Source organism: Malania oleifera, chromosome 12 (genome assembly GCF_029873635.1).
Source record: "Malania oleifera isolate guangnan ecotype guangnan chromosome 12, ASM2987363v1, whole genome shotgun sequence".
Classification (NCBI taxonomy): Eukaryota; Viridiplantae; Streptophyta; class Magnoliopsida; order Santalales; family Ximeniaceae; genus Malania; species Malania oleifera.
This window is the reverse complement of record NC_080428.1, coordinates 16,862,221-16,878,659: the sequence shown is the minus strand read 5'-3', so window position 1 is coordinate 16,878,659 and position 16,439 is coordinate 16,862,221. Positions and strand designations below refer to the sequence as shown.

The following is a 16,439-nucleotide window of genomic DNA, read 5'->3' as shown; positions in this document are numbered from 1 at the left end:
TGTAATGCATTGTATAATTTGGGGAATGTAAGTGCATTTCCTTTAATTCTTCACTCTAAACATGTGATTTACAAACCAAATTGTTAGTCTAACTCAGCCAAAACTTCTTCTTCTTCTTCTTCTTTTTTTTTTCTTCCCCCCCCGCCCCCTCTCTTTAGCAATGTTCTTCCAATAATGCATCTTAGTATAGTGCCTCATATCAGTGTAAATTACTTATAGCCAACTTCCATCGTACCACAAACAATGCACTTTCCCATTTCCAGTTGACAAATAAACAAATAGAATTTCAAGGCAAGTTATTCAAGCTGTGCTCATGCCAGAGAGAGAGAGAGAGAAAATAGTCTCTATTTTTTAATGCTCCAATGTGTCTGAAAGCCTACTCTGGGATAACAAGGAGTTTGAGTTCAAGTTCACCTAGGAAAAGAAGAATTTTGTACGTTTAAATTCGTCCGCCTTGAAATCAATTGCTGAGATTGAGTTAAGAAAGATTTACATCTGGTACAGCTAGAAAAGGTCTGAAGGTCATTAGCAGTCCAGTCCCCACAATCATGTTTAGGGTGAAGAAAATTATCTGATCACCTGCATCCCAACATATTCATGTAATCAGCATATGCTTTTGTAAGGGAGGGGGAGAGAGATTTAGATCATCAAATTTGTGAGGGCTTTTTAAAATAATGTCAATATGGGTTAGCAGTAAAGGACTGAACACATGCTATAAGTTGGGAGTGGCACTGGCCATGACAAAACAAGGGAGTTTGATAAAAATTAGTGAATACAACGTAAGATGAGACAATAAAAAGTATTAACATATAAATAAACAAAAAAATAAAATCAATAATTCCCTTGTTCATTCTATTTTATATTAATCGTGGAAACAGCCTCTTGCAAAAATGCAAGGTAAGGCTGCTTACTATAAACCTATTGTGGTCCACCCCTTCCCTGGACCCTGTATACGCGGAAGTTTTGTGCACCGGGCTGCTCTTTAATTCTATATTATATTAATCACTTAAAAGTTTAAAATCAGTATAAAAAAATTTTCAACCCAAACTAATCAAGAGTACCAAAATATAAAAGTAGAAGTGAATTTTTCAATCAAACTGATTTCGTGCCCATTTTTTGTTTTCTACCTAAACATTTACGGGCCTATTGTTAGCTTCCAACTTCTTTCAATGACCATACAAATCCTATTAGTTTACATATTGAGGACAGGGTTATGGAAAATTTGCACATTGTTGAACATGATCAAATAACTCGACCAAAACAATGCTTCAAACTGCAGCAAGAAGTTTAAGACATGCTTTGGGAATAAGGATTGCACATCCCTGCAAAGTCCAGATCAACCTCCTTTCCCAAAAAGGGGTAGTGAAGCAGGGCCCAAAAATATAAAATAAAGAAAAGGAAAAAAGTAAAAAGAATAGTCCTCAAAATCTCTGCCAAAACATGATTGCCCAGGCGTTGTGCCCTCGAATTTCAGGGCCTTATAATTTAGATACATTGGATGGGCAACAAAATGGGACATGGATTTAATAAATATTGTAAAGAAACCAGAATCTTTCTGAAAGTAACCCAGACGAAAATATCTAAACTGAAACAGAAAGAAGGATGAAGGAAAAAAGAAAAAAGAAGGAAAAATAATAGAAACAATTAGTAGAGAGAAAGCTACTGAGAATTCCAGAATTTATTTATCTTTTATTATAAACATAGAGCAAGAAAAAATGCTAAAATACACTCCAGAACCTAGATATTACAATATCACAGAATTGCCCCCATAATCAGACATATTCTTTAATACTACTCTCAAGATGAAGCATACAAAACGCTGGCACCCAGCTTCCCTAATAAAACTGTTAAATTGTGAAAGAATTCCTTTAAGCAAAGCTTTAGCAAAAAATTTCCCTTTCTACATTTGTATGCTAACATCGTTTTTTACTTCATTTCGTTGGTGCAGCTAATCTTTCTATGGCAGTCTAACACGTCCTTCAGCCTCCGGTGGGATTCCAGAAGCAGATGAATAATCATTTGCTTCTCACGTTCCATGAATAGCGGGAACATTGAGGAAACTCATAGCATGTAAACTAAGGCTATTCACCAGATTATTTCATATAATTTCTTTCCTTGTGCACTCTTTTTCACACTTGTTGATTACAGTCCTGTCAATTTGATAATAAACTCCGTTGCTTAATCCCCTACCTATGTGTATGAGTGCTTTAGATTTCCATGATAAAAATTATCCCTTCACCCATTTCACTTAACTACCCAAGTCTGGTGAAATTAAAATGTGTAGGCCCTTTCTGTTTCTTCTTGCAATTTGGCTTATATTTAACTATTGGCTAATTTTTTGAGGCAGGAATATTAGAACCCTTATAAACCTAGTAAAGAGTTGATTTCCCATGCATATAGGGCCATTTTGTAAGTGGCAGTTAATTTTACATGAAAACCTTAGGTGTTGAATTAAACAGCAATGACCAATGAAAGAGGAACACAATCTCTTTAACCGTGCAAAATGGTACCTAAGTTTGCATTTCTATTTCCCTATGATGAACTTGAAATTCCTCCAGTGTTTGGCAACTCTATTTGCCCAGCCAACAAAACTAAGCTAAACCAAGAGTTTTTCCTCATTTGGTAAAAGAGGATGCTTTCAGAGAAAGTGCTCTAATCATGCTCTGCATCCTCCATACATCCACGAGTCCTGGAGAAAATTGGTACTGCAAACAAGAACATTATAACTAAATATCAAATGAAGAAACTGCTTCTGGAGCTTGGACAGTTCCCCCATGGTTTTGCAAATGCAATGCATGTTCATTGCTGAATTCAATTCAGCTTTTAAAAACTTTTTTAAAAAAAATTCATAAGCTATGGATAGCATCACTGCTAAGATTAAAGTAATTAACGCAAAACATTTCAGTAGTTTCCTTTTTGACAAGTTTTTTTGCATGTCCACAATTTTATTTTATTTTATTTTAATCTAGGATATTGAATTTCTGGTCTGTTTGTATGACATCTTCATTAGACTGGCTTCCTTCAAATTGCATTATGGAATGGTTAGAGAAGCTCAGTCATAGCAATAGCAACAACGTATATGCTGAAACTAGATCCACTCAGACATAAATAAACTTTCACTTTCCTCATGTTAAGGTATCCATCACAAAAAGGGTGTCCCCGGGCCATAAGGCTCCTTGCTTTGCGAGGGTAGGGAAAAGGTCGTCACAGCGTACACAGCCTTACCCCTGCTTTTATGCAGAGAGGCTGTTTCCTTGGACTCAAACCAGTGACCAACCAGTCACAAGGGAGCAAACTTGCCGTTGATCCAAGGCGGCAAGGCCTACCCTCTATAAGATATCTGTTATAAGTAACTTAATATAAACCACTCTGCCACTGTTTTTCTTTTAGATTTTTTTTTTCTTTTTTAACAATTTGTTAATCACATCTCTATAATAGTAGCAATCCACCTCAGTAGGCTTGGTACTAGCAAGATAGATGACTGCAGGATTGTCACAATACATATCCATAAGCTTGATAATAGCAAAAAAAAAAACCTTCTCATATAAGGGACTTAAACATCATTTCACAAGCAGTATGAGCCATGGCTCTGTATTCTGCTTCAACACTAGACTGACCAGGCCACAATTGTTGGTTTCTCAGTTCTCAAGTCACAAGATTTCTTCAACAAAAATACATTAACAGAGCTTGACCTTCTCTAATTATCACATCCAGCCCAATCTACATTAGATTAACCAAAGGTATCTAGATGTCAAGATTGATTTATTGAAGAGTCCTTTGCTAAGAGCACTCTTCAAGTATTTGAGCATTCTGCACATAGCCTCCCAATGCACTTGTTTTGAGTCTTCCATAAACTGACAGACTACTCCAACAAAGGAAATATCAAGTCAAATTAGTGCCAAATAAATAGTCTTGCCAACCAGCAGTCTGTTTCCATATTTATCATCAAAATCACATTGTCAACTGAAAGTTTTAGATGAGTAGGAATATCAACATGTTTTGCTCCAAGCATGCCTATCACCATCAATAAATCTAAAACTTACATTAGCTGACACAAACCAACACCTTTTTAACTTGTCAACTGAAAGTTTTAGATGAGTAGGAATATCAACATGTTTTGCTCCAAGCATGCCTATCACCATCAATAAATCTAAAACTTACATTAGCTGACACAAACCAACACCTTTTTAACTCCTGATAACCTCAATGCCAAGAAAATGGCTTAGTGCACCCAAATCTTTCATCTCAAAATGTTCATTCAAATATAAAAATTCCAGCCATATCATCATCAACAACAACATCATGAACATACACCACTAAAACAATAGTTAAAAACACCACATTCCTTCCATCTAACAAACATGGAATGGTCTGAATAGGTGTCTAGACCCATACTCAAACCACCTTACTGATTTTTTCAAACCAAGCACGAGGATACAGCTTCAAACTATGAATAACCTTCTGAAATCTACAAACCTTTCTTGAAATCTCATACCCAAGATCTGAAGACTGTTCCATATACACCTCTAAACCCAATAAATCACCACCCACAAAGGCAAAAGAAAGTTCAGGTGAGCAATAGGAGAAAAAAGTCTCAAAATAGTTAATACTATAAATTTGTGTTTACTATTTGGCAAAAAGTCAGACTTTAAGCCTTTCAATGGTACCTTTAGGATGATATTTAATGGAAAGAACCCAACAACACTTCAGCAATTCCTTGGGGATCAGTTAAATCCATAATCATTGTCATGAAACATCATGTGTGCATTACGAGATTTTCAACATATGAGAATAGATTAGGCTTCAACTATGTGAGGCACCTTTTATAGGACAAAACTATGAGGCTCAGTGGGCCAAAGCAAACAGTACCTCATTGGAGTTGGGCTGAGACCGTCACAGCATGAATCCTACACAGAGGTGTAGTTTTCATATAGGAGTGTGGGCCACTCTAATGAGGATGCTAGAGATTAGATGGGAGATCCTATCATAATCCCACATCGGATGGGTACTGCAAAGATCTTAGGCATATAAGGATGGTTTATTCTTATAGGACAAAATGGTGAGGCCCAGTGAACGAAAGTGGACAATACCTCACCCTAGTTGGGCTGAGACTGTTACATTTTGACTTGGCAACACATCCATCTCAGCAGCTGTAGCTTCCAACTATGTTGTAAAGTTAGAGATAGAGGTGAATAGAAGAAAAGAAGAGAAGAAGAGAAGAAAAGAATAAGAAAGAAAAAGAGAGGAGGTGGCAGTTTCCTGGAGTTGCATTCAGCTCCAGGTCTGCCTTTTTATATATTAATAATAAAAGATCTCATACAACAAAAAATACCCCTACTTACACCACATAATTACTAAAATATTCTATTTCTTCTATCATTCCCCCTCAAGCTGGAGTTGTATAAATATCACCTAACCCCAGCTTGTTACAACCATGGTCATAAATTTCCACGAAATTGTCGAAATTTCCAATTTCTGTCACCCTCGAAATCGAAATAGTAGTCGATTTCCGTCTTGCATAATTTCAGTCGAAATCTCAACGAATCATCTGAAATTTATCGAAACCTCAAAATTTTAGCGAAATTTGTCGAAATTTTAACTATGCAATGAAATTTTGTCAAAATTCAAATGAGAGATTCAAGAGTGAAGTGAAATTTCTCTTTTAATTTATTTTATTGAAACAAAAGGTTATCACAAGTGCTTTTGAAATTATATGAAAAAATTAACTTATAGATTTTATTTAACTATTCATGTCTAAATTATCAATATTTGTATAATAAATAATTTTTAAATGATTTATGAATTTCATTTGCATTAACTGAATATGTTTAATGTACATTATCTTACAAGCATGTTTGATACACATACTATTTTACGACTTTTCCACTTCATACAAAACATAAATGTATATAATTTGTAATATATTAGTCTTAAAACTTATATTATTATGTTTGTTAACCATTTCTAAAGTTTCACAAATAATTTCATGCTTCACTACTAGTTTCCATTATTTTTTCAAATTGAAATCGAAATTGACATCGAAATCGAAATTTCTATCGAAATTTCCATACTTTTGGAGCTTCGAAATTTGAGTCGAAATCGAAATTTAAGACCATGGTTACAACCACTGGACGAGGCGGGCTTAAATAAAGCCCAAGCGAAAGCATCACCTAACTAATCCATAGATTTCACAAATGGAATTCTTACAACCTTCTTCAACACAATATCCCTCACAAAATTACAATCGACTTCAATGTGCCTTGTCCTGTCATGAAACATTAGGTTTTTAGCAATATAAATGGCAGCTTGATTATCACAAAGCATATCTATGGGCTTCTTAACCAAGAATCCCATCACTAACATAAGAGACTTCAACCACATCTCATAGTATGAGCCATAGCTCAGTATTTTTCTTCAGCACTAGATCTAGCTATAGCTGTTTGTTTTTGGCTATGCCAGGTAACAAGATTACCTCCCATAAATGTACAATATACAATAGTAGATCTTCGATCATCAACTGAACCAGCCCAATATGCATTAAAGTATCCCATAATCCCATAATTTCTATACGTTTATACATCAAACCTCCACCAAGAGAGCATTTGAGATACCTTAGAATACTACAAACAACATCCAAGTGTGGTTGTTTGGGATTTTCCATAAATTGACTCAACAACCCCACTATAAAAGATATGTCAGGTCTAGTGATAGTCAAGTAGATCAAATTGCCAATCAACTGCCTATATCGTCGTTTATCTTCAAATTCCAATTCAACATCCCTAGTTAGCTTCACATTGAGATCCTTGAGTGTATCAACTGGTTTCGCTCCCAACAGACCAATCTCACTTAGCAAGTCCAAGGCATGTTTTCACTGAGATAGATTCAACCCTTTGTTACATTGTAAAATCTTAATAACAAGAAAATAATGTAGAGTACCCAAGTCTTTGATTTGGATAATTTCTTGAAGCCACTGTTCGACATTTGCAATCCTACTTTGGTCACTTCCACTGATGATGACGTCATCAACATAAACTACTCGAAGCACCACACCTATCTAGTTTTGGAGAACAAAGAGTGAATGATCGGAGTAGCACTAAATGAAAACCAAATACAAAAACCACCTTACTAAATTTTTCAAACCAAGCTCGAGGAGAGTGCTTAAGACCATAAATGGCCTCATGCAACCTACATACCTTACCATCCTCCCCATGTGCAACATACCAAGATGTTGCTCCAAGTATACCTCTTCCTACAGATCTCCAAACAAAAAGGCATTTTTCACATCTAATTATTGGTATAAGGGCCAACCAAAATTAACTACCAACAAGATTACTACACGAATAAAATTGAGTCTAGCAATAGGAGAGAAGGTCTCAAAATAATTAACACCATATGTTTGAATATACCCCTTGGCAACCAATCGAACCTTAAGACGTTTAATAGAGCCATCAGGAAGATATTTGACAATGTAAACCCTACGACAATGAACTAACTCTTACCAAGAGGAAGAACCACCAAATCCTATCTCCCCCGAGTGGTCAAGGCAGCCATTTCTACATGCATTGCATGCTCGCATTCATAGTTGACAAGTGTCTCATCATGTGAAGAAGGGATAGCGACAGAGGTCATTGATAGGGCAAAAGAACGCATAGGCCTAGGAAGGTGTTAAGCTGAAACAAAATGAGCAATAGGATAAGCAATTAATGACTGTTGAGTACATGTTCAAGTACCTTTTTGTTGTGTAATCGACAAATCCAATTCTCACTAGGATGGATTTCTAGAACTAGAATTCGAAATAGTGGACTATAGAAAAGGCAGCTGCATAGTGGTAGTGATGTCTATACCTATTTTCCGTCATTCATAAACCCTTAATTGTTTCTTTGTGTAAATAAATGATGGATCCAGAGGAGGATCAAGATTTTTCTCTAGAGGGATAAGGGTAGGGTTGGAGGACCAATGGATGAGGGGGAGCTAGAAATCATTGATGGACTCAAAATCTATTCATCCAATGAAGACCCAACGCTAGAGGAATAAGGTGTCCCCTAAAAAAAGAAAAAGGGCAACATCTGCACTAACATATTTATTGCGAGTTCAAGGATCATTATATCCTTTTTGAATTCTCAAGTAGCCAATAAAGACATTTTTAACAGCACAAACATGAACAAAACAAATGCACCCAAAGACACGAGTCAATAGAGAATATGGATGTTTTTGGATACACGAGACACTGGAAAGCATCCTATTAAGCAGAAAACAAGTGTAAGAAGAGCATAGATCCAAAAGATTTTAGGAATGACTACTTCCAATCACTTCCTTAATTGGTTGGAGTCTAGTACAGCGTCGTAGTATCCCAACCCTTTCAAGTTTGAGAATATGTGGTTGAACAATGCGATGTTTAAGCCTTTGGTTAGGGATTCTTGGGGAGAAGAAGTGGAGAGAGACTAGGAAGGCTTTAGATTCATGAGGAAATTAAAACAGCTCAAAGAAAAATTGAAATCTTGGAATAACGGGGACTTTGGTGACATAGAATTAGAAAATCTAGTCTTTTAGTTGACTTGGTGAATTTGGATAGAAAGGAGGAGGAGGTTATTCTATTGGAAAGTGAGGAGGCTAGAAGAGTCTCCAATAAAAATGAGGAGGATATATTTTTTTAGGAAATGAGGAGTTAGGAGGCAAAAGAACAAATTCAAATGGGTTAAAGATGGTGATTGTAATTCCTCTTTTTTCCACAGGTTAGTTCATGGAAATAAGAGTAAAAACTTGATTAGGGAGTTGGATATGGGGGACAGGAGGAGCACAAATGATCAGTGTCTAATTGCATCTATTGATACTAATTTCTTTCATAATTTGTGTTTGAAGGAGATCTAGAATAAGCCGATTATGAGAGGGTAGATTGGGATCGTATTTTCGAAGATCAAATGCACCAATTAGAGAGACCTTTTGATGAGAAGGGAGTAACGGGTGGTTTTTGGGATGTATAGAGAAAAGGCACTAGGTCCGAACAAATTGAATGTGGCTTTCATCCAAGATTCTTGGGAGATTGTTAAGGGTGGTTTTTGTTGAAAATATTACTGTTTCTATGGGAATGGGACTTTGCGCAAGACTATCAATTCCTCTTTTACAGCCTTGGTGCCTAAAAGAGCTAGATCTTCTAAAGTTGAGGATTTTAGACCTATTAGTCTTGTCTCTAGTGTGTATAAGATGATTACTAGAGTATTAGCCAATAGTTTTAGTGAAGTATTCAATGATACTATTTCAAGTGCTTTTTTGGGGGAGAGACAAATAGTGGATGCTATTATGGTGGCCCATGAGGCGGTGGTGGAGGATATACATAGGAATAAGAAGTCAGGTTTGTTTTCAAAGTAGATTTTGAGAAAGCTTATCATAGAGTGAGTTGGAGTTTCTTGGATAAGGTCTTCATGAAAAAGGGTTTTCATGAGCATTGGCACACGTGGATTAGAGCCTTTTTGTCTAATGTGTGGTTCTCGATTATTGTGAATGGTGAACCCTACACCTAAATCTTGGTTTACTGCTTTGAGAGGCACTCAATAAGGAGATCCATTATCTCCCTTTTGGTTTGTACTTGCAGCTGATGTCTTGAGTAGCATGGTGGATAGGGCGGTTAATAGAGGGCTGGTTAAAGGGTTTGGTGTGGGGAATGAGAAGGTGGTGGTTTCTCATCTTCAATTTGCTGATGATACCACTTTCTTCCTTGATGCATGTAGCCCTTCATTTCATAGAATTTTGGGTATTCTTCAAGTTTTTTAGAGGGTTTCTGGCTCAAAATTAATATGGGGAAGAGTGGGTTAGTAGCCTTAAATGTTCCCATAGAGAGAACTAGTGATTGGACTGCAGATGTGGGGTGTGGTTTATTGGATTGGCCTTTGACTTAGGGGTTCTGTTGGGAGGGAGCCCTAGAGGCTTGGATTTTTGAAGTCCAGCAGTGGAAAGGGTGACCAAAAGATTAGATGGTTGGAAGAGTGCCTTTTTCTCTCTTGGCGGTAGAATTATGCTTATTTAAGATTATTTTTATAGTATTTCACTGTATTTCTTCTCTGTTTATAAAATTCAAGTGGGGACCGCTATTAAGCTTAAGAGAATCATGAGATATTTTTTGTGGTCTAGTGTGAGGAGTTGCAAGGATCATTTAGTGAGCTGGGTGGTGGTTAGTAGGTCCAAAAAGGAGGGGTGGGGGTGGGCCTTGGTAATTTGGTCTATAAAAACATCCCTCTTTTAGAAAAATGGTTGTGGTGCTTTCCCTTAGAAGATAATTCCTTGTGGCATAGAGTTATACGAAGTAAGTTTGGGTTGGATGAGAAAGGGTGGGATATTAATGCTAGTTTAAGATGTTCTTTGGGAAGTCTGTAGAGGTCTATTTATCAGATTTACTCTCTTTTCAGCTCTCACACTAAATTTAAGGTGGGGAGAGGTTCCCAGATTCTGTTTTGGAAAGACTCATCACTTGGGAATGTTCCTCTTTCCACTACTTTTCCTTGTTTTTTCAGATTGTGCTCTAAGCCAAATAGAGTTATATTTTTTGTTTGACAATGTGAGCAGTAGCCCTTCAGTCTTTTGGAATTTCCATCTTAAGAGCCTCTAAACAACAGGAAGACAGGAGAGTTGTCTTCCTTCTTGTCCGTATTGAACAATTGCAACCTATCTTTGGTAAGGGATATCCATTCTCAGCCTCTGGATCAATCAGGGGTCTTCACTTGTAATTCCTTCTACTAATTCTTGAACTATTTGAGTTCTCCTTTTCCTCTTTATCCTATTATTTGAAGGTCAAAAAATTTCCACTAAAGTAAAAGCTTTTACTTGGTTGGTTGTTCTTACCAAAATTAATTCAAATAACCTGCTGGAGATTAGGAGACCTTTGAAGGTTCTCCCTCCAGATGTCTGCATGCTTTGTTATAGGAATTCCAAAACAACACCCCATCTCTTTTTGCATTGTGATCTTGCATGAAGGATATGAAATAAACTGTTTGGTATTATGGAAGAGGGTTGGGCTTGTCCCTATTTAGTGGAAGACCTGTTAGTCATCTCTTTCATTGGTTTTGGGAGAAAGAAGGACAGGGCAGCTCTGTGGAAGTGTGGCAAGTTTGCAGTTTTATAGGGCTTATGGATGGAACATAACGTGCAGATTTTTTCTGGGAAGAATTTAAATTGGTCATTGGTATGGGAAAGATTCAGTGTATGGCTTCTTTTGGGTGTGTAGGGCTTGGAATTCTTAGGGAAGCTAGTTTCCAGGATTTAAATAGAGATTAGAGGAACTGGTTGGCTTGATTTTTGTTGTTTTAGTTTTTTTCTAGTTTGAACCAAATTTTCTTAAGGAGATATATTATTCTTCCACGTAAAGCCTTATTAATGAAATTTATTTTGCCATCAGAAAACAAAAAATATAAAAATTAAAACAACCAATCAAAATTTTTTATGCAAATAAGTAAATAATGCATTATCATAATGGCCCACAAATTTAAGATACTATTTATTGGGCTCGTGAATGCATTCGTTAAATAATATCAATTTCTTGAGACAATTAGATCAATATATAGCAATATCTGATGCGATGCACAGGTCTCCACAAGTTCTTCAACTAGGGCTCCTCAAAAAACCAGTCAAACGGACCCACTCGGATGAATCGACCGGACCGAGAACCGCTGGGTGAATTGGCACCATTTAATGGTCGGACATGGTTCAGGCAAGATTGAACCGACCACTGGGCGACCAATTCTTGGTTTAAAATTATCCAAACCTGACCAGACCTGACCCGGCCCACCCTGTACGCAAACGACGTCGTTTATATATATATATATATATATATATTTTTTGGGAGGGGGTATATAAATCATTTAACCCCCCCTCTCCCCCCTTCACTTCACCTGCTCGAGCCCTAACCCTAGTTCATAGTCGCCATCGTGTCAAGACGTACATGACTCCACGACGGATCATCCAGGCTGTCCAGTCGGCAGCTACTAGCAGCTGGTTACTCTCTGTCACCGGCATCGCCACTTACCACTGAGTCCTGAAGTCTTCATCATTGTGAGTTGTGAAACAAACTCAGAAGGACCGAAAGCATCAGTCACCGACTCAGCAAACCCATCACACAGCACACAGGTAAGTGATTTTGTGTAATGTGTTATGTGATTCTGTGTATCTTTAGCTCCATATCTTAATTTATTGGTGCGGATGTTTTGAGGAGGATGATTTGGGCCTGGGCTTGTTGATAAGAGTTTCATGTAGGGTCATTTAATAGGGTATTCAGGAGAGATGAAATTATTTGGCATATTTGCACTGAACCAAAATAAGTAGGCTACTCCAGAATTATTAGAGATGACATCTAGTAGATGTGATTTCAATTTATTCTCTTACAAGTTTGCACTGGCATTTGAAGAAGTAGCGCCCTCCAATGCCCCAGGAATTTTTCCACAACCTGATGTGGCTTAGGTCTAAGCAAGTAGGCAGTTCCAGAATAGTTTCAACCTAATATGCACTAATATATTCAAAGCTTCACTTCAGTTCCTAGCAATGGAATCTGATCTTCTTTATTTTATTTTATTTTTATTCTTCTGATAATGCACGATTAACATTTCATAGGCTACCTGTATGTTCCATTTCATTGAACATAATGTACAACATTTATCAACTAGTTCAGATTTTCTCCTAGTCCCAATTCTTCCAACTTCTTGCTCCAAAAGAAGTACATTAACACAATACTTTGCTCATGCCCAGTCGTAGAAGTTCACTTGTGTATGAGTGAAGAACACTTGCTATATGTTTGGTACATTGGAAAGGAATTAGAAAGAATAGAAACAAATTTATCACCTAATTTTCATATATTCCAAAGAAAATTAATACTTAAGGCGATGTTCGATGTGCTGTAATGGAATAGATTGAGAACTAAATAGAATAAAAAATCATATGACAAACATACATAAATATAAAAAGAGTGTGCTAAACCAAGTAATTATATTACCAATAGCTATCAAATGAGTTCGCTCAGGAGCATAATGTATCGAGTATTTATTAAGTTCGAGTTCAACTGTAGCTATTTGCACTAAACCAAAATTAATTTGGAATTTTGGATAAGTGTGAGGTGGCTGGTGCTAACTGAGTCTAGATGTGATTTATACTTTTACAAGTGTTTGCAGTGGCATTTGATTTGGAATATTGTCTATTTGATGCGATATTCATTAGTAGCATGCTGTATTGTACACATGATAATGCCAAAATTGTTTAGTGATAATGATTTTATTCCCTCCATTGTGCTTTAGATGGTTATCCAAAGGAGAAGCAAGCGAGAATCAAGCTGGTCCAGCTGATCCAAAGGAGATGTGAGTTGATCCAGTTGATCTCACATCTACCAAACGACTTGCCTCACTTCCTAAGGAAAAGGAAGATCTAGACTCTAATGCCAAGGTCAGTAAGCGTACCCCTGGTAACAATAGTAGTAGAAAAAGATGGATGGCTTGGGATCATTTTGATAAGGTAGAGAATTTTGAAGATAATAGACCTAGGGCTGTTTGTAAATATTGTGGCAAGGAATATCTTTGGGAGTCCAAGAACCATGGCACAAGTAATTTATTGTCTCATTTAACCTCCCAATATCCAAAATATCGATATGGAAACAAGATTAAAGGGCAATCAATCTTGGGTTTCAGCCTAAAAAGGAATCACCTGGGGGGGTTAATGTTGTGCCAACAGTTTTTAGTCTTTAGGGTCGTGGATTTCAAAATTTTTGTTGTAATGCAAACAAAATGGAGTGTGATCCCATCTCGCACCACAATTGCTAGAGATGTTGTGACAATCTATTATGAAGAGAAAAATAAATTGAAAATTAGATTAAGAGGTCATCGGATTTGTCTCACCACGGACACTTGAACATCCAAAACTTAAACTACCAAAACTTAAACTACATATGTCTTACAGGACATCTCATTGATGATGATTGGAAACTCCGCAAAAGAATTCTTAACATTTGTCAAGTTCCCAATCACAAAGGTGAGACTATTGGTAGGGTAATTGAGAATTATTTGTTTAATCAGGGAATTGATCAGATTTTCATGTGAATTTTGACAATGCTAATTCTAATAATGACACAATTAGACATTTGAAGAGGAGAACAAGAGAGTGGAATGGGACTATCTTAGATCATGAGTTTTTGCATGTTTGTCGCTGTGCATACATTCTTAATCTTATTGTGGGTGATGATTTAAAAGAACTTGACACATCTACTACCAAAGTTTGAAATGCAGTAAGATATGTAAGATCCTCAGCATCTAGGCTGCAAAGTTTTAAGAAATGTGTTGAGGAGAAAAAAAAAATTGAGTGCAAGATTATTTTATGTCTAGATGTGCCAACAAGGAGGAAGTCCACTTATTTGATGCTGGATGTGCCTGAAAAGTTTGAAAAGACCTTTGAGTGGTTGGAGGAAGATGATCCACATTTTCTACACTATTTTTTAGATGATGATGAAGATGATGATGTTGATAGGGATGAAAGTGGAAGGATGACTTCAAGTTCGAGAAGCAGGAGGACTACTGGTCCTCCATATAAGGAAATGAGCAGAATTTGAATTATTTGTTATATGTGGCGGTGGTCCTTGATCCTAGGAAGAAATTTAAGTATGTTAGGTGGAGTTTTTCACAACCTTTTAATAAAGAGACAGCCAGTCTGAAAACTGAGAATGTGCAAAATGTTGTGATTCACTTGTATGAATTTTATCTCGCACATGATGCAACTCCAAGTGTGCAACAACCACGTGTGTCTCAACCAGTGCATATGGAGATTGAGGAGGATTATGAGGATCCAAAAAGACTTTTTGCAACTCCGTTTAGTAGGCATTTGTTTGAAGAAGATAACTTGGGGAACAAATCAAAGGTGGAGAGATATTTGGGAGAATGATGTGAGGATCCTATAACTTCATAGTTTCATATTTTAGCATGACGGAAGGCTAATTCTGAGAAATACCATGTCTTGTCGCTAATAGCTTGATATGTTTTAGCGGATATAGTGTTTATTGTTGCCTTGAAGTTTGCATTTAGTACGGGGGGCATGTTCTTGACTCGTTTCGTAGCTCATTGTCTCCTTTCATGGTAGAGGTTCTGATATGTTCACAAAATTAGTCCTCCTCAAAGCCAATCAGTCATCGAGCTGCTATGGATGATGTTGAGGAATATGAGAAAATAGAGACAAGTATTATTGTATTAAAATATAAATGCTTTATCATGCAGTTATAATTTTTGCATTTTGTATTATTTGTGTATGTCAATAATTAATTTATTTTATTGTTGGCTTCTTATTTAGAGCTTATGTGGTCTCAAAGTGGCAATGGCCCTCAAGATGGGACTAACTCTTCTGCACGCTGAACATTGGTTTGCAGCTCATTTCGACCTACATTTTATTCATTTCATGTTATATTTCTTCTTTAAAATCTTATTTAGTTGATACTTTATGACTTAATGTTAAAATTTATGCTTGATTATTGATTTTTTTGTCCCAGGACTTGTTGCCTCATGGGACTTCAGACTTGGGAGAAAGCAACTAGAAAGGATGGATTGTGGGGTAAAGACTTGAGAATTGAGATATCTTGTTGGCAATGGCTGGAATGGTTGCTATGTTCTGGACAATGGACAGTTGAATTTAGATATGATGGTTGATGCTTTGATGGATGTAACCCAAACAATTATGTGATATTTTTTATTTTCAGTTTTACATTACTTTGCTTGAACTTTGAAGCTTTGCTGGCTAGGAAAGCATTATGTGATATTTTTTATTTTCAGTTTTACATTACTTTGCTTGAACTTTGAAGCTTTGCTGGCTAGGAAAGCCTTGGATCAGTTGGAAACTTGGAATGTTTGTAATAACTTTTTGTTTAGAATGTGTAGCAATACAACATATGTATGCTTGGCTGCTTGCTTTGAACTAAATTTGTAATTAAGATTATGTTAGACTCTCAAATGGCTTCTGTTTTCTGTGCTCTTTTGACCCATTTTAGAAGGTCCCAAACCGTACAACCCGACCCAAACCGCCCACCAAAGTCAACCGACCCAATCCCAACTTGCTCAAACTCGGTTGGGAATTGGCCAACCCAATAGGTAGTGGGTCGGTTGAGATTTTATGGGCAACCTGACCCATATGCACCCCTATCTTCAACAAATACAAGCATTCCGATGTGGCACAAGCTTAGAAGACAGGACATGAAAATGGTTAAGACACCAACATGCACTAAATATATAGCACAATCTTAGAAAACAGGAATTGAAATGGTTAGAACATCAACACGCATATGTGCAGAACCTCCCACTTATCAGTTGCATTTCTTCTTTAATCTTGCTGCTCCTGCTAATTTACTACTCTCCTTTTATATTCTAATAATCAACCAGCCTCAGCTGTGTCTACTCTGTATTAGATAGGCCTCGTCACCAGCCATGTGCATAGTT

At 36.8% G+C, this 16,439-nt stretch overlaps 1 protein-coding gene and 1 long non-coding RNA gene across 3 annotated transcripts in view; one reads left to right on the top strand and one right to left on the bottom strand.

The window, feature by feature from the left end:
- Nucleotides 1-232: 232 nt before the first annotated feature.
- LOC131144066 (protein ZINC INDUCED FACILITATOR 1-like) overlaps nt 233-16,439 on the bottom strand; it is a 96,999-nt gene continuing 80,792 nt past the window's right edge. Inside the window, exons 17-18 of the mRNA XM_058092438.1 lie at nt 494-579; nt 233-414 (exon numbers count right to left, since the gene is read on the bottom strand). Of these exons, the coding sequence (XP_057948421.1) occupies nt 352-414; nt 494-579 (149 nt within the window). The 3' untranslated portion in view covers nt 233-351. The remainder of the gene's footprint in view (nt 415-493; nt 580-16,439) is intronic.
- LOC131144067 (uncharacterized) lies at nt 11,540-15,921 on the top strand. 2 transcript variants are annotated; one of them, XR_009133684.1, is made up of 4 exons: nt 11,540-12,114; nt 13,272-13,416; nt 15,304-15,371; nt 15,500-15,921. It is a non-coding gene; the product is annotated as an uncharacterized LOC131144067 (long non-coding RNA). The 2 variants fall into 2 exon arrangements; XR_009133683.1 differs by lacking the exon at nt 13,272-13,416 and having other exon boundaries at nt 11,577-12,114.